At 39.4% G+C, this 27,326-nt stretch overlaps 1 protein-coding gene across 1 annotated transcript; it reads left to right on the top strand.

Moving 5' to 3' along the window:
• Positions 1 to 3,657: 3,657 nt before the first annotated feature.
• HOOK1 (hook microtubule-tethering protein 1) lies at positions 3,658 to 27,276 on the top strand. The gene is made up of 19 exons (XM_010582690.1): positions 3,658 to 3,803; positions 9,973 to 10,058; positions 11,693 to 11,765; positions 12,094 to 12,144; positions 13,601 to 13,733; positions 14,656 to 14,723; positions 15,976 to 16,038; positions 16,934 to 17,017; positions 19,984 to 20,150; positions 20,781 to 20,921; positions 22,209 to 22,410; positions 23,134 to 23,244; positions 23,492 to 23,579; positions 23,664 to 23,724; positions 24,330 to 24,470; positions 25,114 to 25,201; positions 26,020 to 26,054; positions 26,653 to 26,735; positions 27,134 to 27,276. The coding sequence occupies exons 1-19, from the start codon at positions 3,753 to 3,755 to the stop codon at positions 27,274 to 27,276; spliced, it is 1,869 nt and encodes a 622-aa protein (XP_010580992.1). The 5' UTR covers positions 3,658 to 3,752.
• Positions 27,277 to 27,326: the final 50 nt, after the last annotated feature.

Genomic DNA, 27,326 nt, shown 5'->3' with positions numbered 1-27,326 from the left:
TATCAAAAAGAGGGAGCACATTTCAAATAAGTTCCTATTGTGAGAAGTAATTTAACCCGACTTTAAAATGGAGTAACAGCGGACATTAGACATCAGGAGATTGAACCACAGTCCTGGTGTGAGGTGCCAAGCTAGTCCTCCCTGTTTCTAGAATGTTAATATAGGTCATAATCTTTGATTGGCACAAAATCAGAATTTGCGGACACATATTCATGTGAACTGCAGCTCATGAGGAAATTTCCAACCAGGCTTAGAAAATAAAAAATAAAACAAACTACCTCACTCTACATAACTTACATAGCTTCCATTTGTTACTACTTCTTCTGCCCCACAGCTGAACTCTTAAGCACAGTTTGCCAGTGCTGTGGTGTTCCTGATGTGCCCCCATGTAGCTGCAACTTGAAAGATGTAAAATAGCTGCACATATTTCCACGTGTATTTGTGTTGTAGTTCTCTGTAGAATTTGGTACACTGTAAGCATAATGTTCCTTAGAAAGATCCTTGCTGTGTGCTAATACTGGTTTATCTGGGTGAGCACTCAGTCGTTCAGAGTCAGCCATCTGACATGGATGCAACAGCCAGGAGTGTATGAGTGAGCCAATCTCTTCTAACGTAATCCCGGATTACCAAACCTGTACAGCCTGCCTCGTCTTTTACACGAGTGCCTCTTCCCCAGATCTCAGCCAAGCTCCCTGCACTATTGACAGTCTGTAACACCCTTCCAGCCTAGCCATCCCTTATGAATAATAATTTCTAGATGCTTTTGAATGAGGAGCAACCCTGAAACAGGGGTACTGGCCCGCTTGTGGAAAACTGTTCTCTGCAGGATTTTTTGCATGTATGGAAGATGACCCCACTGAAACAGAGTACGTTGTCAGGGCCCCAAGTACACGAGTAGACCACAACAGCCTCAGTCAGTTCCTCCATTCACACCCTCTGCCCATGGGCCACTCTATTTAAGCTTAGCCCTAGGCCTTCAGCCGAGTCACAGCCATGCCTGTGCCTGGCCAGGGACTCCACTGATCTGGACTGTGACCTGTGGACTGAATTCCCAGCTTGACCTCAGAACTGCCTTGTTACTATGCACCTGCCCAGTTAATCATGGGACTGTGCCTGACTCTGGTTACCCTCGCTCAGCCTGACCCTGACCGGCGGGTTGCCTTTCGGGCTCTACCTTGTACTTGCCTCATCACCATGAACTTGCCCGATCATCTGAACTCGCGGTTGAACATCCCTGGACCTGCCCTGCTTGCCTTGCTCGGGCACTGTGGGATGGATGGGGCCTGGGCTGGTGAAGCCCCTGCCCTGCTGGCTGCATTCCTGCTCTTGGCTCCATGTTCCCTGGTAAGCGGCTGGCTTTTGCTGCTTCCTGGCTTATGTAGCATAAACCTAGGAAAAAAGGAATTGCCTGTAGAAACTGTATAAAGCAAGCATGTGAGAGGTTGAATCTGCAGAGAAAAAGCGTATGAAATCAAGAAGGTGAAATGCAGAATTATATGTTTCTGTGAAATGGATCATAGGAAACTGGGTAAAAGTTGGTAGGAAGTGACAGGCGCTAGGATGTGATACTTCCTGAGAAGGGAAAGGACATAAAACTATAGAAAGGAGAAATGGTAAGCAAATGAAGAGGGGTAAAAGAAAAATTAACAAAAGCTAGCAGAAATTATAAAAGAGCAAAAATACTGAAAAACTAAAATGGGCATGTTCAACAGTACAAATCCTAGCATAGAACTCTGTGGGATTTTACTGCAAAAATCTTTTATTCCTTCTTCTGTATTTAATAAGGATTTCTGATAATCCTCCATGGCAACCAAATCTCTTGAAGAACCTTTGGTGAAGGAAACAAGTCAAAGGGTTTCCAGAAATCCAAGTCCTCTCTCCAGCCTTTATCAATTCTGGACAGCACTATGAGGGGAAATAGTCATGTAAATGCTGTCCACGTCATCCACCACAATTTTAATCTCTGTGAGTCAAAGTAGAATCAGCAACAGAAAATTAAAGCATGTATCTTAAAGTAGGACAGCCAAAAGAGAAGAGCACACGATGCCTATAACAGCTCTTATACAAGTTATTTAGTCCGCTCTTAGGCTGACCTTAACACTGCTGTGTTTAATGCCATCCTGCACTTTCCAGTAACAACAGGCAATGTAAGAATCTTCATAAAAGAGAATCAGCTAACAAAAAATAACAGTTCAAATCCATTAGTAGAAGAGGCTGTTGGAGAAAAAGTTACTGAAGTTCTTGTGGTGAAACAGCAGACGGACAGAGCGATCGCATCTTCTTAGTGTAAGGTACTTAAGACTTTTCTCTGTAGTGTCTGAGGCAGGGTATTATAGAAGACAAGATCCTGAACCAGGCATACCCAAGATCTGATCAAATAAGGTAAGTTTTTCCTATGAAACAAATATAGTAGAGGAAAGCAAGTGAAAGAATTCTGGTGTGGGGTTTTTTTTCTGAGACAAAAAAGATCAAACAAAAAAGTACTCCTGCAATTTAGGTATCATGTAGTGAAATACGCAAGATGAAAAGAATGTCCACGGTGCCTGTCTGGTGGTGTTCGACGTACTGTGCAGGCAGTCATTACAGGGCTGCCTGCGGAGAGTTGGCAGCGAGCCCCGCGCGCTGCCAGGTGGATGAAAGACTCGCTGGGGAGGAGCAGTTCAGCAGTGCCCCTCCAGCGGTCAGGCCTCCTTCACCCCCCTCGCTGGTGGGGTGAAGACTGCCACTCGTGAGACACTGGAGCCTGGTGCGTTTTGGGTAGTACTAACAACAGCCTCTGAGGCCGAGGGGAAAAAAAAAAAAAAGGCAATATAAATTAAAAAGAGGTAAAACCGCCGTAGGCCTTCTCAATCCCACCTGCGCTGCTGGCCTGGGGCATGCTGCCCCACCTCCTGGGGAAGGGTTAAAACAGTTGCTCTTCAGCCTCGTGCTTAAGCACTTTCCATCCTTCGCCTCCCCAAAAGAAGGAATCGATATTTTTCTTATATAACAACGGTATTTTTAAAGCAATTCTGTACCCTGCTCTGAAAGCAACATTTGTGGCTGGTAGAGGCACACTGACCTACCTACACCTCGGGCACGGCTAAGTCTGAACCACGCCAGCAGCTCTTCACCCCGTGACCTCCACGGCCCGTCCGTCCCGGCCTACGGCGGCGGCCGTGACAGCCGACAGGCAGCCGGGGACCGGGCCGCCAGATCGGGAGGAGGCAGCGGCCGCCACGTTGGGACGGAGCGGCACCTCCTGTGACAGGCTGGCGGCCCCGGAGGGAAGGTACGGGCTGTACCCGCTGGCTCCCCGGCCCACGGTTCGCCCCGGGGGTAGGTGACACGCTCCCGCTTCGCCCACACACCCCGTCCCGGAGCCCACACGGAGCCGCGGCGGCGGCGCGGGCGGCTGAGGAGAACCGCCGCCGAGGGACACCGCCCCGCCCCTCACGCGTGCTCCCCCCGTGATTGGCGCGAAGAGCTACACCTCCTCCCCTGTGATTGGCCGCACGCGGTGCCACTCCCGCCGCTCGAAGGCATGGGCGGGCGCTGACGTGTACGTCCTGACAACACCTTCCCTCCCTCTCTCCCTCCCTCTCCGCGCGGCGCGGGCGGGGCGGGCTGCTCCGTCACGTCACGTCACGTCACGTCACGTCACGTCAGCTGCGCGTTGTTCTGGTCGTAAGCGCGCTCGGTGCACCGGGTGCTTACGCAGCCGCCCTGCGCGGGGGCGGCCGGCGGGAGGGGGGGAAGCAGAGGTGGCCGCCATGGAGGCGAAGCCGGCGGACCTCCTGCTGTGTGACAGCCTCATCCTCTGGGTGAGTGAGCGGTGAGGGGGGGTCCGTCCTACCTGCGCACGACGCGGCGCCGCCGCCGTCCCCCGGGGGTCTCCCGAGGAGGGCGGCGGGGTGTATGTGGGGAGTTTTTCCTGTCAGACCCGCGGCGGCACCTCACCTGTTGGCCCCGCCACCGTTGCCGTGCGTGGCGGGGGGCGGCCGCCGCCCCTCAGCCGCGCTTTGGCGGGACGGAGCTCTCCTCAGCCCGGCGAGGCGGGGGTGGCGGTGAGCAGCCCGCCCTGGGGGGGGGCTCCTGTCAGGGGGTCTGAGGGGCGGGAGGGCTGCCCGGGCGGCAAGAGGGGGGAAACTGGAGGCGGTTGGGGTACGAGCGTGGCTGCGGTAATGGGGCCTGCGTGAGAAACGGGGCGGTTTTCGCAGCCGGTGAAATGTTCCGGCGAACAGCCTTCAAGTGTAGATGTGGTCGTTTGAATGTCCTGTAGGCCCAGGTAGTGGTTCTGCAGCCGTGGCTTCAGTGTGGAAGCTGCTCGGTAATTAACAGTAATAATAAATGTATGCAATTAATTTGAATTGAGTTGGCAGGAGCAGAAACCTCAGAACATCACATACCAGCTTGCAGTCGGTTAAAGCGTTTATTGGTCAGGCGCAGCATACCTGAATAAGTGGTGTTGCCTACGCGAGGAGCACGAGCACATATTTAGAATCACAAAGTTGTTTAGGTTGGAAAAGACCTTTAAGATCATAGAGTCTGACTGTATTTGTTCAGCTCATCAGTCGAGCTTGCTTTCTTTTTATCCCTTGTTCTTGCCAAGTTTCTTCTGCTTCCTTGTCTGTAATTCTGGTCTTGCAGATGCAGTGTTTTTGGTGAGAGTGAGCTCTGCTAAATAGAACTTTTGCATGAAATCTTGGCAGGGGAGGCCACAATTACCTGGCGTGAAGAGTTCCTCTAGAAAGAGCAGGTGTTTTGCCCATGTGAAGTGTGAATTGGGGAAAGAAGGGAGTGTTTTAGAAGCATTGTGGAGATCCAGGAATGAAACTGGCAAAAGTGATAGCAGCAGCTACCAGAGTAGGTGTTCATTTTACTTTCTACATGACAGCTTTAATGAGTTAAAGCATGTAATCACTGAAAAACAATTTTCTCCTTTTTTTTCCTTCCTCCATTTTCCTTTTAGTGACCTTGTGTCCTTCCAATGTTTTGTTGGTCTTCAGAATTTCAGTTGTCTTATGCTTACCTCTCTGGAGTTGGATATCTTTTGTCATTTAATCAATCCAAACTTCTCTTTCTCTTTTTTTTGGGCTCTTTAACTTCGTATTTTCCTCTCGGTAGTCAGGTAAGAATAACTCCATGATGGTTCAATTGCAAAATAAATCGGTGCATTCCTGAACTCTGTGTCAAAATCCTGTCAGCAGTGCTGAACTCTTTTATAATTTTTACAATTCCTGCTTAAAATATTTTAAGCCTAATTCTAATTTTTAGTATCCTCGCAGTGCATAGCTGTAATTACATTGTAAATCTTAAAAGGAATGCTAATGGAACTTTAACTAGCCTTAAACTGAAAGAGCTTTGTGTAGTGTTGTTAATGTAAATGAGCATCCAACTCTGTGTGTTCAGTTTTTCTATACAGCACTCAGCAGATGCATTGCCAGATGCATGTTTTTAGATTTAACACCCTATTTCTCAGACCTAGTTTACAACTTAGTAGAAACCAGTTGTTAACACTAAGGTATGTTTCAGACATCCTTTCAACTTGAACTTCAGTTCAAGTAATAGGAAGTTACTTCAGTAATAGGGAAAAAAAAAATTATCTGGGGAGGGGGAAATCAAATGCTGTATATCTGAAGAGAAATGGGTTCTGTAGCTCTCCGTAGTTCTAAAGGTTTCTCAATTTATTTACTCATTAATATAGCAAAGAGATGCTCATGATTTTCTGTTTTCTGCTTCCAGATCTTGGTGTTTGGGTTTTGTTTTTTTTTTAATTTTAGCAAATTCTAAATTAGAAAACATGCATTGTCCAGAAAAGAAAGAAAATTTGAATAAAAATTATCTATTGGTTCTGCAACCCAGGTGTCATTGAATTTAAAGTTTTGAGGATGTTACAGGAAAAACATAATGGAGTTACATTAAATTGTAGGGGAAATGTACATGAGTTTTCAGGGAAGATTGATTTAAGTAGTATTTCTTAAGATTGAACTCAAGTCTGTTGCAGAAACAATTTTCTAAGTTGGAAGGACAAACTTTAGTTAGTATAAGTGAAGTAAACCTTAATATTTTCTGCCTCTGAGTGCAACAATAAGAGTAGCAGCAGTAGGCCTAGTGATGCAGTAGAATCTTCTGTGTTTAGGTGCCATTGCAATAGGTGGTTTCTTTACTGTAGTAGAGGAAAAGTTAGTTTTGGTACTGTACTGCTCTGAGGCTGCTTCTGTCATTTGTCTCAAACTAGAGACTAGGTGTATGGCAACATCTTAAACAGAAAGCTTTTTCCACAATAGGTGTACCCCTGTTTGGCACTGGTAATGTTAACTCTGTCCAACAGCTGAGTTATTCTATTAATATTTTGGGATTAAGAATGGGCATGTTTATTGTTACTTTAAAATCTCTTTGACTAACTCTTTAAAACTTCTGTCCCTAGTGTGTATAATCTGGGTATAAAATGGAGAACCTCAACACTACTTTGTCTGAATGAAATTGAGGGCATACCTTCCCAAGAGTTGGATAGATTGATTTCTACTGGGTAATGTGAACACTCTTGTTTCATCTACAGCTGTTTGGTGGTAGAGCCTTCAGCAGATCCAGGGAAAAGGCATTAAATGTTATGTGCTACAAAATTAAATTTTCAGATGTATATTATGAGCATAATAGCTGTATGTCTGAGAGAAAAATTCTTGCTTCTCTTGTTGCAGCAAGTGGCAGGGTGCATTTAAGCTAGGTTCATGAAATGGTTTCCAGCATAAGTAGCAGAGTGTCCTTAAGGCTATATTTAGTAAAACTAATCAAATCTGGAAAAAAAAACAAATTAGTACTGCTGCAGTCCTGAAGTCTATGGCTGCTTCTACCAACCTCCTCCCCATGCCTACTACTTTCATTGGTTTTGCAAGTACAGTAAAAACCTGTTTTGAGGAGATGATTAGGCTGGCATGGGATTTGGAGAACCCATAATTAATACTTCTACTCTCATATTATTTCTAGGCGCTTATGTAACTTTTAAATATATGGAGAAACTACGACTCTCAGTCCTGCTTTTTGTTTAATTTTAATTAGCTGTTTCTATTCTGGGAGATACTGGCATACATAAAGCACTGTTGCATGTCGCAGGGTTTCCTAAGGCTTTGTTTACCTGCTTTATCTGGCTTGGGTGAAGTGGTAGTACCTGTACTTAACAATTTCTTTGGTTTACAAGGGGGTATATCCAAATGGCAGCATCACGATATTGTGCCATAAAACTCTGAATTCTGGCATGCTCAGTCTCGACTTGTAAGCTTGCGTGCCTGTTCTTGCCCTGGCAGTAAGGCTGCTATAGTATTAGAAACCAGTGCTGTCAATCACAGCTGCTTCAGTTTGTGGTGTTCTACTTAATCTTTTATGTAACCTACCAGGGATTACTGACTTCTCACTTGCTGTAATACAGGATTTTAAAACCACTTTTTTAAATTGGAAAACAATTTAAACCCCCCCTTGCTCTGCATATTTTTCTCTTCTTGGCTTGATTAGACCCTTTTTGAAGCAAGCAAACAAATATTCAGAGTATATGGTCACTCTTTATAAGCATAGAGTAGACAGCAACTGCCTCAAATTCTCACAGGTGGAAATTCTGCTTTTCTACCACTCTGGTCCAAGTAGCTCCATTTCCCAAACACACTTGACAAGATCATTCACCAGTGACCACTGAAGAATCTTACCTTTCACAGGATGTTTGGGAAAGCACTATCACAGATGGACAGGTAATTTAGGATGTTGTAAACCTAGTAAGTTTAAGTCATCAGTTTTCGCAGTGGACAGAGATTATAAGGATCTGTTCTTGCTCCCATTCTATTCCACAAACGCATCTTTTAACAATATTAACAGCAAACTTTCTCCATTCTATTTTATTCATCATCATAAAGAAGGCTGAACTTAATTGCTGATGAGCTCTTATTTTCCTGAGTAACTATGTGATGAACTGATATGTGTGTGGAAAAAGCTCTCTCACCTAGAATAGTTACTTCTGAGCTGATTGGTTTTGGGGGAATAAAATATTACAAATATAATAGCTAATTCTGTCAAAATGTTAGATATAAGCTTGAGGATAGTTTAAAAAAAAATACACAATATCCAAAATGGAGAAACTTTTTTAACATTGAGGTAATCCCATTGTACAGATCTTAAATGCAGGAAGACCAGAAACCTAAGAGGAAAAAATGGCCGTCCTCACGGGAAGTATGGAAGAGCTTCCATATGAGAATTGGCTGAATAGATGAGGACTGTTGGTCCTGGGAAAGACGCAGTGGGAGGAGATGGGTATGGTAGAGGTCAATACAGACTTGAGCTCCTGGAGAAGGCAACTGGGGAAGAGTCTGTTCACCAATCGCACCAGAAGCAAGGGAGATGAGGCGAAGCTAGCAGGTGACAAACTCTGACAAGAGGGGATATCCTGCAGAATGTCTGGATGCTGAGTTTGTGGCTGCAAAAAGTGCCTCAGCCAAGTTCATGGAAGAAAACTTCATTAAGGACTGTTAAATAGAAGCGTACTGTCTGTGCTCCAGGTGTTCTCCAAGACACAAATTCCTGGAGCCTGATGGAGTATTTTGCTGAGTTTGCAGTCACTTTTTACAGTCTGTGGAGTGCTCTGAGGACCTGGGTACCTCAGTGTTTTAAGGCTTTATACCTGAAGCAGTCAGAATTGCAGGCAGAAATCAGCAGGGCAGCAGAAGAGCTGCCTATGGATGTGTAATAAACTAGTATTATACGTCAGGATGATGATGGGTTTCTTATTTATAAAGCTGTCTGCTGGGTGTTTATTGCATTGCTCTGTAAGGATGTAGACATGTTGAAGGTATTTGTGTCATTTGAGTTGCTTTTGGAGAAGCTAGCTGCAAAACGCTTGAGCTATTAAATTTTTTTCTTTAGGATGGGAGTTGCATCTTGTTTGTATAGTCCTAGTACAAAGGGATTTTAATTGTACTTGTGCCTGGAAGCACCAGTTAGAATACAGATTGCATATAACAATTCATATAGAATAGATCAGGCAACTTATTATAAAAAGCTTCCATCTATAATCTGGTTTTGTAATAGAGGAGAAGAGTGAAAACTGGAGCTTTGTTGCTTAATCTTTAGACAGAAATATGTAGGTTGGATAAAACTGTGTCCAGCCCTGTGTTAAAACACTAGGTAGTGTGATGCTTGGAAAATAACAGGAAAATATGTGTGTATATATAAAAAATATAAATACCAGGAATAACATACATCTTCTCCTGGTAATATATTTTATTCATATAACTTCAGGTTATAGTAAAATTTCTTGGGTTTATAGCAGTGTTTTGAAGTTGCATATTTAAATGGGGTCATCTGTAGAGTACTTCTGGAATTCCTGAATTACAAGGAAATACGTTGCCAGCTCACAGGACCTGGAATGGTTCAGTCTTTTTCATCTGTCATCATATCCTTGAAGTGTGCAGTGGCTGTCAGACAACTGGGGTTTTTTCCACTATTTTTACATAATTTTCTCTGTTCCATTCTTAATCCCCAAATAATTTCAGGGGTCTCTACTGGTGTCATGACTTCTATTACCAAATGCTTGTAGTAAAAGATTGGATTCTGCCCCCCGCCAAACTTTCACCCCTTGTTCTGACACCATTTTTTGTTGAGGTAGTTATGTGTCCAGAACTAAGCACTGCAACATGATTGTGGGATGGATAAATATGACTTTAGTTTCCCAAGTTAGTATTCCATAATCCGATTTACAATAGAAGAACTAGCATGAAAAAGAAAAGTGTGGTAGTACTAACCTTTTAAGCTACTAGTCATAATCGACAGTCACAAGTATTGAGCTAATTGGGTTGGCTTAAGAACTGCATAGTTCAAAAAGGATTTCAGCTGCCTCAAGTAGAAAGACATCTTGCTAAATGCTTGTGCCTTAAAGAAGAAAAAGAAAATGGTAACTAATTTCCTGTCCTTCTGTCTACTAAGCAAGAAACACAATGTTTTTCCCTGTTTTAGTTGCAGACGTTCAATACTGCTGCACCTTGCAGAGATGTTCAGGACTTGACTAATGGGGTTGCCATGGCCCAGGTACTTCACCAAATGTAAGTTGATAATTAAGTTTGAAGAAGAGGTATTTGATTTCTTGAGGTTTTTGTGTTTTACATGCATAGTTGCTTTTAAAGTAGACCAACTTAGAGTGGACAGTTTATAGCAGAAGAAAAAATATGCCTTTGTATTGTTGTTTTGGGGATGATATAATAGTTGAATAATGTGATAGAATGGAGAAGGTGATGAGGAGATACGCTAATACTGCAGTATTCGATTCATACTTAAGGGTAATTGGGCAAGAATGGTATGATCTTTTTCACTTTTCCCATCAACACTATTTCCATGGATATCTATGCTTCAGGCAATATGTTCCTCTTCGGAGTGAGGAACTAAAAGTTCAAAAGGCATGTCTTTGTGCTCTCTTCCTCTTGGTATTGCTCAACTGATTTAGATTTAAGTCCTAGGATTTAAATGATAACTTACTATTTGTGTGGAAAAAAGAATTGTGAAGCTTCAGTGGCAATTTTATTATTAAAAAATAATAGTTTGCTAATCAAAAGTAAAATCATTCTTATTGGTGTGATGACAAATGGTACTGGGTTGAATGACACACTAGTTTTGAAATTTGCAGTTACTTCAGAGGGTTGTAACACGAGCCTTGTATTGAAGGAGTATTATGGTACAAGTCATCACTGCAATTTTATTGTTGCTGTTGGCTCAGATAATAAAGGAGAAGTCTGAATTACCATCTCCTGGTCAAACTATATTTCTGATTACTAAGAAATTACTTAACCCCCCCCCCCATTCCCCCCCCCCAAAAAAACCCCAAACGACTACAAACCCCAAACCCAGAAACTCCCCTGTGTGCTTGGAAAGATTTTAAGTGTGCTGTGTAAAGACAGAACTCACTCTTTTCCTGGGGCATGGCAAAAATTGATTTAGGATTGCTTACTGAAGATTTGCTGAAGGTCACTTCTCATGTGTTTGTGGTACTAGGCTGCCACAGGCTTTGGTGGGTAAACTTCTTTACAACCAAGTTGGTTGATATGCAAGTGGGGATAATAATTGTCTTTTATTAGGTACTTTTGGACCAGTAAATAAACAGTACAGTGTAAAAGTGTATGCTGTGAATGTACCGCTTGGTAGCTCAGTATGTGTAAACATCTCCTTCAGCAACCCGTCCTTTTTTGTGCTGGCAAAGTGAATATACTTCTGCCCAGGGTGACCAAGGACATAAAAAAAAAATGAAATGCCAGTAGTTTAATATTTTTTTTTTTCTTGCTAAGTGCCTTTGACGAATTGTAGCAAATGTTGGAAAATCCAAATGTACAAGAGTACGTACCAGACTTAACACCAGCAGTAGTCAAAAGAGCATGTTTCTTTACATCATTATGGTCACTTTGTCAGGTATAAAAATTCAGCATGACAAAGGCCTTCACATGCTTGTATTCCTAGCTGTAGCTAGCTCAAGCATGTACAGAAATCCTTCCTGCCCGGGAAGATGGTGTCTTAATGCAGCTGGCAGGATGGAAATTTCCTGTGACATAGGTATAACTTGCCGTCTCCAGGAATTTCTGCCTCATTAGACACCGGTAGTCAAACATCTGATCATTTAATGCTAGGAAGCTGATATCTTATTTATTTAAGTCTGTGCTTATTGATGTTTAATAATTTAATTTTGTTTCAGAGATGTTGCTTGGTTTGATGCATCTTGGCTAAATCGCATTAAAGATGATGTTGGTGACAACTGGAGAATAAAGGTATTCAGAACTGAAGTTAGTGGAAGTTTGTGGGTTATCCAATATTGTGTCTGTCCTGAGAGTATCTAGCAGTCCAAAAACTACAGAATTAAACTCAGGCTTTTTTATGTTATTTTAAATGAACTTGAACTGTGTGTTGACAGTGTAAGTGCCTTCCAGCATTGTTGCATGGGGGTTTTCTGTTGTGATATTGCTCTTCCCCTGTCATTATAGGGTCCTCTCGTAGAGCTGCTATGTAAATATTTTATTACAAATTATTATTTAATTTCAGCAAAATTAAGAATTTTAATAAAAGCCTGTAACCTTATCTTCCATGTACAACAATTAGTCCAGTAATCTGAAGAAGATACTGCAAGGAATTATGGACTACTATCATGAGGTATGGAAAAAGCAGCAATTTTTTTGTTGTTCTAATCATTAAACATTATGATTATTGTCCTCCTTCACCTAGCTTTTTTTTTTTAATTGGCAAAGTAATTTATTTTAAGGACTTTTTGGCAGAAAGTATATGATAATTATCTGGTTAAGTGGGAGGTCTGAGTGAATATAAAATTACTTTGAGCAGGTTAGATAAGACTCTTGGAGTATAATCTGGAAACCATGTCTGTCATTGCCTAGATGAATGTCACAAGGACTGAGCTGCAGGATCCTGTTGACTTTTGTGTGTACATTCATATTTGCTTTAGTCTGGTGAAGTTTTAATCCTTTTGTACACAACTGAACAGATTTGGCAGCCCTAGTCTAGGTTTTATGATACTCACTTGGAAGCTAGGAGATAAGTTCTAGATCCTCCTGGATGTAGTAAGGATTATAGTTTGTTTTCTCTCATGCAGGATGAGTATGGTAGCCATATATTGAGTTTAAAAAAAAAAAAAGCAACTGCTGAATCTTGTATGGAGCATGATTGGAGTTATGTAATGCGTATGGTGTAGAAAAACTTGCCAGATCATTTTATGGCTTCCTGGTCTCACCTGGGCTTAGTTGTGATATTGAGTGCCAAGCCTTTCTGTATTGCCAGGACTGAGGCTCTCTGGCAAGCCCAGAAGTAGAACTTCTTTTGGCTTATGAGGAGCTTTTTGAAGGATTAGGGAGCAACTGAATTTGGAAGCATTTTTAATTCCTTTTTTTATTATGTTGGTAGAATAAATTAAATCTCTCATATTTGAGGTCTAGCCCAAGAACTTTTAACTTTACTACTGTTGCTTTTTCTTGCATAAGTGGTCAGTTAACTAAACCCCCAGTTAATAGACTTTCAAAACTTGTGGTTTTGCCAGAACAATTTTATGGAACTCTTACTACGTAAATTCATGGCACTAAATAATTGCTAGGTGTTTTGCATGTATTTTTTAATGCTGTCTACTTTAGATTAAATTTAGGCCTATTCAGAGAAAAATCTGAGGTGCCAAGTATGGTAAAGGTCATTGGCTAGCAGTGAATTGAGTACCCATTCCCCAAAATGCACATCCACACTGAGGGATGGAGACAGACATTTGGAACAGTCTTTGCTGGTGCAAGAGAGGCACAGTGGTGACATCTGAGTTTCACGTATGAAGCCCTGTAACAAATGAGTTAAGAATATCTGCTTTATCTAGATCTCTTCAGATTTCCTAATCTGATACTGCTGTGTACTCTCTCATACGCAAGTGTTTTTAGTGTGTATCTCCGTATTTAATGTTTAAAATCTTTCCCTTCCGTAAGTTTTATGGTTACAAACTTATTAATAGACCACTTTCTCTGGATGGCTTACTGAGTCCAGATTTCTTACATGATACCAGATTTTCATGTTGTACAAAAGTGGGAGTCTACGTTCACTTTTTTTTTCTTTTTCCCTCCAGTTCTTGGGTCAGCAGATTTCAGAAGAGCTTATTCCGGACTTAAACCGGATATCTGAGAACTCCGATCCCACAGAACTGGGCAGGCTTCTGCAGCTTATTTTAGGCTGTGCAGTCAACTGTGAAAGGAAACAAGGTACGCACTACCTTAGTCTATTCAACAAACAGCAGAATACCTCAGGTGATTGTTAAGGTGGAAGAGATGTAGAAACTTTTCTTATTTATCAAAAAGTCTCTATTGTTAATATGTTGCACACCTATTCCGAAACTGGAGTTCGCTTAAAAGCAGGAAATCTATGGGAAACTTCTGTGAATAAAACTCAGACTTTGCTCAGGATAGGTTTAACAAAATGGTCTGAAGCATGTGGATTATTCATACTTGTTAAAATACATATCAAGACCTAAAGCTTGCTATTAAAATGCAAATCAAGCAAATTAAATTAAAAACTTATATTAGAAACTGCCTTTTGTTTGTCTGCAGAGGCTCAAGACTGAATTAGTTGAGTTCTCTCTCCCCTTACCAGAGCTAATGCTCAATGCTCTGATGGGTAAGGAATCCTCAGCATGATTCTGTTAATAGAACAGGTGTGATCCCTAGGTAGTCTGAAATGACTGCATCAAAGAGTGTTTGGGAAGTAAGCTGTCGGGCTGCACTGAGAAAGAAGATGCTAGCAATTACTTTTTTCCATTAAGTTTTATTTGTTAACTTGATTGCAAGCTTGTTGACTCTTTGAAAAAGCTTATGTGTATACATATGTAGATGTATGTATGAAAAAAGAACCATGTAAATACAGATGTCTTAAAATCTCCTTGCTCTATTATTCATAGTATAAATTTGTTCACTTAAAAGATTATAATCTCTTATGTTTATCTACCATATTACTGGATAATAATGTTGTTGGTTAGTAGTAGTGCTCTGTATAAAAAGAGTGCTACCAGTTTTGAAGAAGCTCTATAGAGAATAGTTTCTTCTGGATCTTTCTGCAAATGGTGTGTCATGTTACTCAAGCCATTACGATGAACATTGTCATGAGTAACTACAAATTCTTTTTTCTCAGAACATATACAAAATATCATGACCCTTGAAGAGTCTGTTCAACATGTTGTCATGACTGCCATTCAAGAGGTAAGTAATAATTCATAGCCTAATGCTGTCAGTTGAGAAGTCTGACTATCCATTTGTTGTTGTTTGTGAATTCTTTCATCCAAGCAAACCTCAGGGAAGAGCGTAAGTACTTCCCTAAATTATCTGGGAGGATCAGGACTAAGAGGCCCCAGACCCCAACCAAGGGTTTTTGATTTTAGTCTCATATGCCCAAACGTACAACTTGTGGAGACAATAGATGCTTAAGATTTCCTGTTTCACACAAGAAAAGTATCTACTTGCCAACTGCTGATTATGCTGGAGCTGGGTTCTGAAATGTCTGTCCCAGTGCTGTAGTTTTAGACTCAAAGTTAAGCTGATCTTAATGGTTTGTGAGGCTACATTGTTATGACAGACCATTCCAGCATCTGATTTACACATTCCCAGCTGCATCTCTTCTGTTCTTGTCATGGTGTGCTCCCCCTGCTATCTTAATTTGTTCTTAGTTGGATCATCTTAGTGATCCAGCTCACAGCTTAGCTCTGCAGTCACTTGCATCTGTGAGCTTCGGGGCTGTGAAGCAGGGTGTGGAGGGAGGCAAAAACTAAATGCTGACTTTGAAGAAAATGTAATGTGTAATTGCACCCTCATGAAGGTAACAGTGGAGTTAGTAGGAGGCTTTAAAACTTAGATTTAAATTGACTCATAGTCTTTAAAGCTGTAAGTATCATATTGGGAGAAATAAATCCATAAACTTCTTGTTTGTTGTATTCTGACTAATCAAACTTTCTCTCTGAAGAAGGTTTAGAAACAATACTGTAATTCCTGAGTAAGAAGTAGAGGCCTTTAATTGCTGACAAACATACTGTGTACATCTTTGTGCTGGAGATCAGCGAGAGCTATGTTTGTGTTCCCATTGTTTGCTTAATGGCAATTAACATAACACAAAGAAGTGTGATAACTGTTAAATTAATTGAGTGAAATCCATCCTCTGGTTCACTCCATTTTAACTTGACTAAGGGGTAGCAATAACTTCAACAGATCACAGATTCGTCCAATAACTTGGTTAATTTGGGGAGGGTGGGGTTTAAAAAAAAAGTCATCTTATTCTAGATTTGTTTAAATCCTTTACCAGCCATGACATGGTTTTTATTATCATTATTATTAATTGGTTTTGATATATTGAAGAGATGCAAGGATACAGTGGAAAGTACAATTGGTACTCAGTAGACAGTGAATTTACAGATATTTAACCTCTAATTTAACCTTCTTTTCCTGTGGCCTCTCTCTATAGCTCATGAGCAAGGAAATAACGGGTCCTTCCACAAGTGATGCATCAAGTGAAATGGAACAGCAGGTAACTGCCTGATACTTGTTGCTGTTGTAGTTCAAGCCTGAACGTTAAGTTGGTATCTTGCCATCCCTTAAATGAAGATGAGGTCTGCTCTTCCTCTCCAGTTCTAAAAGGTTAAAAAACCCCAAACAAACAACCTCAACAATAAATTGCACTTTTTTGTCTTCTATCATCTGCACAAATTGCTTGGTCTCTTTTCCACTCGGTGCTTGGATTAAATCATACTGGTTCACAAATGACAGAGCAACAAACTGATGTAGGCAGAGAATATACAATAAAGTAATGCTATTTTTCAGTGCTAATTAAGTGAAAAGTTGCATGCTATTTTATGACTGCTATGTCATCTTCCTGGGTGGGGTAAAACCAGCCAGTGCAAACCTATATTGCAAGAAGAGATAGGGGTACATCAAGGCTCGGCCATGTCAGGCTAAACATTTCAGGTTATTTTTAAGGGGTCACGAAAATTCTTGATAATCTGAACACTGCAAGGTGTTGCACATAAAATGAAGTTATCTTTAAAAGTAGCTTTCCATGAAGGAGCATCAGTATTTCTGTTCTGAGATGAAGGGCATTTCATTTCTCAGGCAGGGATTTTTGCAGTTGTGACAACACAGATGTTCCTGTGTTTGGTTTTCTTATGCTTTTAGCCTAAGTTGTGTTGAATCTGGATGTTACTCTGAGTTTCAGTAATTTAGTTATTACATGTGGTAGTAATTTAAAATGCAGGTGAAATAAACAGAGATCCTGATCTAACTGTGTATATAAGTTCTGTGTCAATATGTGCACCTAACATCCTTCTTAAACAATTGGTATAAGTAATTGAGACCTTTTGGAAGCTAGAACTGTGAGTACTTTGGGTATGGGCCAGAATGACTGATGGTCTTTTGTTTTTTAAAAGCTTAAAAAAGCTTTGGAAGATCTTCAGGACGCACTAGCAGAAAAAGAAGAGCTGGCACAAAGATGTCAAGAGCTAGATTTACAGGTAAGAAACAGCAAGTCGCTTATTTCTTTACTGTGTAGTGGTGCTGCTATTAAGATGCAGAAATTCTGAAGGGCAAAGTGAATTTTGCATTTATTTAAGTTTCTGTGAGAATTCTTAGCTGTTTCTGGGGGAAAAGCAATCATTCTGTACTCCAAAATGCAATTAGTGGAAATAGTTTTCTGATGGAAGTGTAAGCTGGGGTCCTGTGCCAACTGTTAACTCAAAGGTGCTTTGGTCTGCTAGCTTTATGTTTACCCTTAGTAGCAGGTAGCCATCAAAACAATGCTATCATGGCTTTAAAAATTGCCCATTTCATTTTTAGTCACTGCTTCCTCTAGTCTTTTGAACTGTGTCCAAAAAATCCAGTTCATGTAATAATCAGTCATTAGATTTAATCATAGGAAAATGGTGCTGTTTTCATTAGGAGTTGATGAAAGACTAGAATTTGAAATTTATCTAAAATTTACTAACTTTTTCTCGTACACAGTTGCAACACAGAGGATATTTCAGGGAATAAAAATAATGGAAACTAATAGATCCATGATGACTTTTTCAAACCACACTGATAATAGGCCTGCTTTTGTTTTTAATGGATACAGAAGTTAATCAAGTCACTCTGCAGAAAAAGGAGAGAGGACTTCATAACAATAAACAAGAACTTGTATTTCAATCAACTTTTTAAAGAAAAAAGAAAAAAAATCTGCTTGTTAGCCCTAAGTCTGATTCCTCTTTTATGACACTATAATCTGAGAATAGAAGGAGGTTTATCTGGTAAGGCAGTTAATCTCAGATTTGATTCTGTACAAAGAGAACATTTGGGTGGCATCTCCTTGTAGGAGCCAGAGTGCTATACTGGCTGTATGAGCCTCTGAAGAAGAAACAAACAAACAAAACAAACCCACACAAAACCGGAGGCCAGTTTTACATTTTTTACAGATAATGATGACGGAAAAAGTAGAATACTTATATATAAAGTAGCTCATAGCTAATTGCCATGGCCAGGAAGTTGTTGTTAGAGTTGAATTGGTATTTAATTTCCTTTTTTCTTGAGGCAGTAGTAAGGCTTCCTAGTGAAAGCAGAGATCTAAAAATGCTTGTGAGCAGAATCTGCAGGAGAAAATTATTTCTTTTAAATGGGCTAGGGGATTGATTTGACAGCTGAACTGGCAGATAACAGTTGTTAAACTTCAAAAAGTGTGTTCACTGTTCAAAAGATCTCGCTTCTAGAGGTGCTGGGATGACAATCTAATTGTGCTTTCTGCTTCCATTAGGAGACTTAGCATGTCTCACTAGAGAAGTCCCAGGCTTTCTCCTGTCTCCCACAAACTTCTCTTTTGAGATTTCTCTGTTAATTAATGATAGGTTACACAAAGCCAGTCGCTCATAACGTAGTGTGGGCCAGATGAAGGCATGAAAGGTGTTTGAGGGAAAGGTACTGTTGAGTATAAACAGATCAGTTAATGACACCATAGCTCTTTAATACTGGGACATGTTTTTTAAAATATCTCTTTGTAATTTGTGTTGACTTTGACACCACTTCTGTTATGCTGAAATAATGGAAAAGAAGAAGAGAAAGCTACCAGAAAGGAACTGAGGAAAGATGAAAAACTTGCTCTGAGTTGTGTGAAAGGTTTTGTTGGGGTTTTTGGGTTGTTTTTTGGGTTTTTTTTTTGTTGTTTTGTTGGTTTTTTTTGTTTTTTTTTACGTCTGAGAAGGGTGTTCTTTTAACATTACTCTAGAAGTGTGAATGTTGTGCACGTTTAAGGAGTGGCTGAACCTTGAACAGGAAGTATTACGCCGAGCAAGGCTCAGATGCTCTCTACCCACAGGTGTTTGAGAGTGCATGTATATAGTAAAGTGACATCCGGTATGTAAAAAGGAGTGAGCCCAGAAAGCCAGCATTTAATGAAGTGGTAGATTGATTACTGTTTTGTTTCTTACATCTGTTTGACAGATAGACTGTTAAATTATCACAAACGAACTGTTTTTTAATATTGCATACTTCGGGTTATATCTGATATTTTATCTAATAATGTCACCATGATATGTTTTGCTTTGGTTTTTTTTAATTTTATTTATTTGAAGCCATAATATTGACTGACGCTTCTCATTTAAACTAATTCTTAATAAATTCACTTGTAAGGTCTCAGTCTTCCTTGATATTTTCCAAGAGTATAAGAAAGGTAGGTTTTCTTTATGATTCAGGAAAACATAACCCAAAAAGCATATTGTCCCTGTTTAAATGCCAGTTAACTAACACATGCTACATGCTCTTATGTTTGACAGGATGTTAAAATTAACACAACAGCTTTCACTAGAAAAAGTTTAAAGGTTCTATCCTCTTAATCCTTCCCTGTTTTATGGCTGTTAATATACTTACTGTTTCAATAAAGTGTTGTAATCTCATTTGCTTAGCTGTGAACACTTTCAATATCAAACTTGTTTGTGCAAAAAATGCATGCTCTATATGAAGCTGTCTAGGTTTTTTCTTTTGTGTGTGTGCTTACTAGCTTATGGCGCCTGAAACTGCTTCTTGCGCAACCATTCACTGCTGAGCGCACGGCAGTACTGTGTTAGTGTGCTAGCCAGTGCCATCCTGCTTTTTATTGTTAAGTACAAGCAAGATGGAGAGTACCTTTATACCAATACTTAGAGTTTTTTGTATGGCGTCCATGGTATCCTTTTTAATGAAAGTACCAGTTTTTCTCCATATCACATTGTCTGCCTTTTACCATGGTTTCAGTTACAAAAATTTGTCTTTTTTTAGAGGGACTTTTCCTTTAGTGCTTCATAACTGTCATACACTAAAGCATCTGTATGCTCAAGTATGCTATGTAAATGACATTCTAAAATTTCTAAACGCTCAACCTTTTTCATAAACTAATTTGGTGATGTACTGCTGTCTTGCTTTAGTTCTTTCCAGTTGGACAGGTCTTACAATGTTGATGCTGTTTTATCTGCACTAGGTGGCTGCCCTCCAGGATGAAAAAACCAGCCTGATGTCAGAAAATGAGATTATGAATGACAGGCTAGAGCAATTAGATGACTCTCTTGATGATCCAAATACTGTGGTTGCAAAAAAGTATTTTCATGCACAGTTGCAGCTGGAACAACTGCAAGAAGAAAACTTCAGGTATGAAATGATTTCTCTCAAAAATCCCTCACTTTGTCATGTCAAATTTATCCTGAGAATTTCTGGTACTCTTTCAGGCTTTTCTATCTCAATTTCTTTTGCTATAAAAGCTTCCTAGTACTGTATAAACATGTTTTAGTGACAGTCCTTACCTTTAAAAAGAAAAAGAAACTGTTACTTGTTGTAGGAAATATTACTCTGTAATTGCCATATTGTAGCCATTTGACACTTCAGAAAAGGTGATGGAAGGCAGAAAACGAGTGCAGAAGTGATTTGTGTGTAAACAAAGCAAAACAAAAAGAACCCTAACTTCCCCCCAAAGCCACCATATCTCTTTACTGTATTGATTTCTTTTCCATATTAGTCTTTCTCCCTGTGATCCCTATGGGGGAAAAAAAAAATCACTTTTCATGTGAGCCCTTGATGTTGATATGGTAAACTTGCAGTATATAATCCATTATGATTTAACAGGTAGACAATAGAATGTTCCATGCTTACAGTACCATTTTTCTGGCTACTTAAATCAGTAGGTTTCCTTTGTCTTAATATATTTTTAATAGTTCTAGCACTAAATGAAAAATGTGTAATAATGATGAGTTCTTAACAGAGTTCCTGGTTTTGATCTGGTAGGCTTGAAGCTGCAAAAGATGATTATCGTGTCCATTGTGAAGACCTAGAAAAACAATTGATTGAACTGCAACATAGGAACAATGAACTAACCTCTTTGGCAGAAGAATCTAGAGCCTTGAAAGATGAAAATGATATTCTTAGGTATGTAATAGTGAGAGCTACCCCCCCACACACACATTAGGAGGATTTGATGACTAAATCCAAGGTTTTGTATTTAACAAGATGATTTTTTTTTTTCTTGAGGTGTTACTTCTGCAGATAGGTCTTACCTGAATGAGATCTAAAATGAGTGTTGGAAAAAGGCCCATTGAAAAAGCAGAGATGGAGCGCAAGTTTCAGGCATAGCCTCTATTGTTTGCATAAGAATAGCAACATAGAATTTTTCTGTGAAGCAGAATTAATGAATACAGAAATTATTCTTCTTCATGTGGGATGGAAGGTTGAAGTTCTGCAAGAATTAAGACATTTTTTTTTTGGAGAGGGTGCATTCTTATTAAGGGAACATTAATGTTGGCAAGAGGCTGCCTTTTCTGTTGTAGAAAAGCATATATGCAGCTAGAACTTTGACATAACTTTTGGTGTCAGCATTCTAGGCTAGATTTAGCAACATGATTAACAAAATGAAGATGAAATATACAATAACCTTGATGAGAATTTAACGTAACATTCCAGCTTGTGTGAAGCAAATTAAATACCAGACCACTCAAGAAATATCCAAAGCAGATCTGCTATTTATAAAACAGTATGAATAAAACATGGAAGGAAAAGTGGTTTCAGGTGTTTAACTTATAGTGGTTCTTAAATAACATCTTAAACAAATCTTAACTGTAGATTTTCTTCCATAATTTTCTTGTACTAGCTTCTAGTGATATGAGATGGCAGATATTAAACACAGGTATTAAAATTAATTTGTATATTTATGATCCAAATATTTTCTTACCACATAGATTTTTGTTAACAGTCAGCTGGTAATTCTTGGTCATATCTGCTATTGATCATTTTCATAATGCAGTTATGTTCTAATTATGTATAACCCTGCAATGAGAACATCTGTGTGTTTTTCCTTACCAGGTACCAGTGCTTTGAGATGACTATCTAGCACAGGATGATGTGGTGCATTTATGTTGCACCCCACAGAATTCCCTAGAGATGTTTGACATACTAACCCTTGCTTGCACGTCTGCCATACGACTGTCAGACTTACTCCCACTTAAACCCTGTGGTGATTTCAGTTTTTATAAGCAGTCTTTGCATAATGCAAGTTTGCATTGATTATGCATTTAAAAATAAAGGAGTAAGATTTAACTCTGCTGTTAAGCACATTGCATGTCTCTGAAAATAGCTTGAATGTGCATGAAAGCACAATTTGACTTTTTTAACCTTTTGAAGAAACATACTCTTTCTTCTAATTCCTGTTTCTACTTTAAGGACTACTGCAGACAAGGCAAGTAAGCTGGAATCAACCGTTGAAGTGTATCGTAAAAAGCTACAGGATCTGAATGACTTCCGCAGACAAGTCAAATCTCTGCAGGAAACCAACATGATGTATATGCACAATACGGTCAGTCTGGAGGATGAACTGAAGAAGGCCAATGCAGCACGTGCCCAACTAGAAACCTACAAAAGACAAGTAAGGCTGCATCTATACTTAAGATGTTACTTTTTCCTCAGATAGTCATCTTACCTAAATAAAATTATTTTAATTATGTTTCAGTGAAAAAACCTGAACAGCTTAGTTTAACAGCCCACGGGCTTAACCTGTATTGTCCCCTTAGAATTTCCTATTTGTGAAAACTCCTTCATACTCTGCCCTTCACTTCCTGTTTTTCCCTGTTTATTAAGCAAGCTTAACTGTAGTTACCTTCTCAACTGATTGGTTGTCCATGGTTTGCAGGCTTTTCTTCTTTACTTTAAGTGAGGTAATTTCGTACCTGGGAGAGGTTGCTTAGCTATGATTGAGTTGACTTCTATGTAATATTCTTAAGTTACTTCATGGGAATTTATTTTAAACTGTAGAAGTTTTATTTCAATTTCACTTATTTTGTTAGTAATTAAGAGATGCAAGAGTTAAATATTTAAAAAAACCAAAAGACAAAACGAAACCCAAAACCAAAAAACAACCAACCAAACAAAAAAACCAACCAAACAAAAAAAACCCCCAAACCAACCAACCTATCTACCAAAAAAAAAAAACCCCCAAACACACAGGCCTCCATCCCATCTCCCCTCCACCAAGCTTGGCGGACCAGCTGTTTATTTTGGTTGAACTGGGCAGGAGTGAAGGTTTTAACATAGCTTTTAAAGGTAGCATCTTGCAACATTCATGTGTTGAATATAGTCTTTTTATGAAAAGGTCCAGGAGCTTCATAACAAACTGTCTGAAGAATCAAAAAGAGCTGATAAGCTAGCATTTGAAATGAAGCGACTTGAAGAAAAACACGAAGCTTTAATTAAAGAAAAAGAGGTAAGTTCTTGAATGAGAGTTTATTTAACGCCTACTAAATATCTCTCAAATGCTCTGCTTGAGACAAACCTTCCCAGAAGTAGTGCTACCATAAAAATGAAGTTCAGCAGCTTGCGTGTGTGTATACACATATAAAACATAAAATATGTATTAAAATATGTGTGTGTCAGTACTATTCCTGATTAATGTTATTTGGTCTTAAAGTGGTGCTGTATGACTTAATTCCACCTCAAATATATCTTCTTAGAGACTGATAGTACAGTGTGATGCACTAAAAGAGACAAATGAAGAGCTTCGGTACTCACAGATGCAGCAGGATCACCTGAGTCAAACAGGTATTGCTTTATTTTCAGAGGCTTTTTTATGTATATTAGTGATTTCTTTAAGTTTGTTAAATTAAACTTCCAATGCAATTTCAGGCACATCTCGTGTTAAAAGCCATGAGAACCTTGCTGCTGAAATTCTGCCAGTGGAATATAGGTAAGACAAAAAGGTTGGGGTTGTTCTGGGATTTTCATGAGTGGGGCATAATATTGTCTCTGTGAAAGTTCAGTATTTTCAGCAACATGACTCTGTATCCCACTTCTTGCTTTGCCTCCATGATGCTTGTCTGGACCCCTGTGTAGCTGTTAATAATTATTTCCCCACACTATAATTACTTTGCATTCTTTCTTAAAAGCATATCAGATTGCTGTATATAAAGTTTGGCTTGAAACATCCTCTTTACGGAGTGAAACAATTCTTATCTTGCCACTGGCAGACAGAATAAATAAATAATACACAGCAACTAAGACAGAACAGCTGAAAGCTAGCTAATATCATGTTTAAAGTCTGGCAGAGTGAAAAATAAAGGCACAATAAAATCTGGGTTGGGAGTGACTTAATTTAAAGTTTTGTTCATATCTCTTAAAAAACTATTGTGATGTTTGAAAATTTTAAGTTACCTTTTAATAAAAAAATTGCATTGTTATGCCAACTATATCCTTAAGCAGAACTGGTGCTCCTTTTAAGGTTGGGGGAGTGAACAGGAATATTACCTTCCACTCTTTCTTAATTAACAGTGACTTTTGTTATTTTTGATTCAGAGAAATGTTTATTCGGCTGCAGCATGAAAATAAGATGCTTCTATTACAACAGGAAGGATCAGAAAATGAACGTATTACAGAGCTCCAAGAACAGCTGGAGCAAAAGCATCGGACAGTGAACGAACTGGAAACTGAGAAAAGGTGATGGGTGAAGCAGCATCTTAAAATGTAGCAAAAAGTAATTTCTGGACTTTGAGTGGCCTTGTGGTTTGCATCTGTAGCGTAGCACTAGGCAGGAAGCCAATTACCCTTTTTCTTTCACCAGTGTAATTATTAACGAAGGGTTATGAAGGAAGCAAGAGGGAAAGTAGCTTAAATGTGGTGGTATAAAATGTGGCGGGTCTGTGTGTAGTGTACTCTGAAGAAAGTGTTGCTTATAGGATGCTCTTAGCTCTGAATGATTCTCTGTAGACCAAGAATGGATGTAAACTCTATTTCTAGAACTCAAATTAATCATGTTGTAACACTGGGATATGGTCTGAATTTCTTTGTCGGTTAATGAATGCTGAAAGCAGTTTACTAGGATATGAGAATTTTGGGTAGTTAAGTTTTCTCAAAACTTAAAATTATTCTAGGTCTTTCGTTATAAAATATTTAATAAAGCTGCCATGTGTCTGTTTCAGCAGAAGTTCCAGTCAAACTAAAAGCATTTGAAATCAGTTTCTTTGTGGCTTAAGTCCTGCTGGGTAGACCCTCTGAAAAATTATCATCCAGACGTGAAACAGAAAAATCTGTCTGTTGTGATCTGTTTAGATGGATAACAACTGTCTTTTCTTCCTAAAAGGCTAAATGAAGAGCGTATTGGGGAGTTACAGCAGCAGATTGAAGATCTGCAAAAGACTTTACAGGAGCAAGGATCCAAGACTGAAGGAGTAAGTGAAAGTTTAGGCTTCTTGACCTTGAAGATGTCTTGCCAGTTTTGTTTAAAATCGTTCAGTGTAACGTCAAGTGCGTTGTTTAGATGTGCCTCTTCTTTTTCAGTGTGTCTAGTGCTGGTAACTACTAAGAAGGCATGTTTGTGGTTTGGTGCTTTTTTGTTTTGTTTTGCTTTTTTGTTTTTTTAAAGTTAGTTTGAAATGCGCTAGTTCATGCGGTAGTAAGAGTAAGCAAGCCGTGAAGCCCCTTCAGGTCATACCCTCCTACCGAACAAACACAGACCTTTCAAGCAACCATCTTAAACAATTGAGGCTGTTCAGTATATTCTAAAAACTGTCTCCTGCCTGAAAAACAACTCCCTCAGTTTAGGTAACACAGACTTGGCTCCACTGTATTCAGAGCAGATGAGTTTAGTCTCTATAGTATGAGAATCCACAAGACCTGCACACCAACTGCATTTCAATGGAAAAGCTCATGTTTTATGCGTTTCCCTCCCCTTGCTTTCGTTAAGGAACTGTAACTCTTCTACCTTCTACTTTTACTTTTAAAAAAATCTCTGGTTTTGTCATTAAATGGTGGTATAGTGAGAAGGATAGCTTTAAAGAAAAAAGATGCTGGAATTGGTATCTGTGCAATGCAAAAAAATATGAATGCAGTTACAGAAATGCATGGAAAAATGCAGCTTTCTTAGCATTTGTTTGGTTTGACTTATTTAGGTGTGCTAAGTATTCTTGGCTGATTTGTAAGAGCACTTTAACATTGCATGGTATGAAATACTGAAATATAACTGAGTTTTAACTCTTTCCTTTCATAGTCTAGCAACCTGAAGCAGAAATTGGCAGCACATATGTAAGTAAGGCACATACATCCACAATAGCTTATTTATGCTAAATGATTGGACTGTTGTAGCTCAGAAACTGCCTAAGTCTTTGTACGGTGTCTTGTTTTTCTAAGCCACTGATTGAGAATCATGCATGTAGTGAGTTAAGTATTAGTGTTCTAGTTTTGTCTACTCTGATCATGATAATCTTGTAATACTAGTATCCACTTAACTGTCTCTTCATCACCAGTAGCATTTTAACTGTTCTGGTTCTACAACAGATTGCTAAAACCATCGCTTTTACTGGACTCAAAATGTATTTCATACTTCTGAAATACTTCCATCCTTTCAGTAGATGTAGTTCCTGCAAAGGAGATGCTGGAGGGGTTTTTTGTTCATTTTCTTTTTTTGTTTCTAGCTTTAGGTAAATGAGACTCAATTCAGAAGTCACAACTTCTATGGTTCTTCAAAAATACATACTAATATTTCTAATTAAACTCAAAAGAATTGCCAGAGTTTAAAATAGTTATTTAAACACTTCCACCATTAAGTTTCAGCTTTCAGCTCTTAAAACTGTGCATGGGATTATTTGTGAACTTAATTCTTAGCCCAGCCTTTCATTTGTAGGGAAAAGCTGAATGAAGTGCATGATGAGTTACAGAAGAAAGAGGCTGATCTTGCAGAACTCCAGCCTGATGTTAGTCAGAACCGTAAGTTGTTTTTTGGGTTTTTTTATGAGACTATGTTAATTTTCTTCTGAAATGATTCCCATAGCCCAGTGGCTGTGGGATACTTGTCTGGATAAGGCTTTCTGCTACAGCTCAGCTTTAAACCTGAAATGGGGGTGGAGGGAGGGTTTTCTTGCACATGGTGTGGGCCAGGGAGAGGTTCATGGGGGCTTAGTTTTGTTGAACAATACTCTGCAAAATGGGAATTCGGGGTCAGGTGGGACCTTACGGTACAACTGAAATAAAAATAAGAACTTAAGAAATTGTGTAGTAGCTAGAAAGTTTGTTTGAGGGGTGGTTAAATCAGGAGAACACAGAAGCCTTGGAAGTACTATGTCTATTTTTATTTTGTATGTCTTTGTTGATATTTCTGTAAATAGCCCAGAAAATTGGAGAGCTGGAGGCAGCTTTGCGAAAAAAAGATGAGGATATGAAAGCAATGGAAGAAAGATATAAAATGTACCTTGAGAAAGCAAGAAATGTGAGTGGTGTATTTCTGAATGTATATATTCCTCCCTCATAAATTGTTGAACAGATTGATTTGAGTCCCGCCCCCCCCCCCCCCCCCCCCCC

The sequence above is a fragment of the Haliaeetus leucocephalus genome, unplaced genomic scaffold (assembly GCF_000737465.1).
Source record: "Haliaeetus leucocephalus isolate CR32 unplaced genomic scaffold, Haliaeetus_leucocephalus-4.0 Scaffold848, whole genome shotgun sequence".
Taxonomy (NCBI): Eukaryota; Metazoa; Chordata; class Aves; order Accipitriformes; family Accipitridae; genus Haliaeetus; species Haliaeetus leucocephalus.
This window is presented reverse-complemented; position numbering and strand designations above follow the sequence as displayed.

What these genes read in the sequence shown, in the direction of transcription:
- HOOK1 (XM_010582690.1), top strand. Translation starts at nt 3,753, where the DNA reads ATGGAGGCGAAGCCGGCGGACCTCCTGCTGTGTGACAGCCTCATCCTC. An exon ending in GTGACAACTGGAGAATAAAG is followed by an intron (nt 11,766 to 12,093) that starts GTATTCAGAACT and finishes TACAACAATTAG; the next exon opens with TCCAGTAATCTGAAGAAGAT. An exon ending in AAGGATCCAAGACTGAAGGA is followed by an intron (nt 25,202 to 26,019) that starts GTAAGTGAAAGT and finishes TTCCTTTCATAG; the next exon opens with TCTAGCAACCTGAAGCAGAA.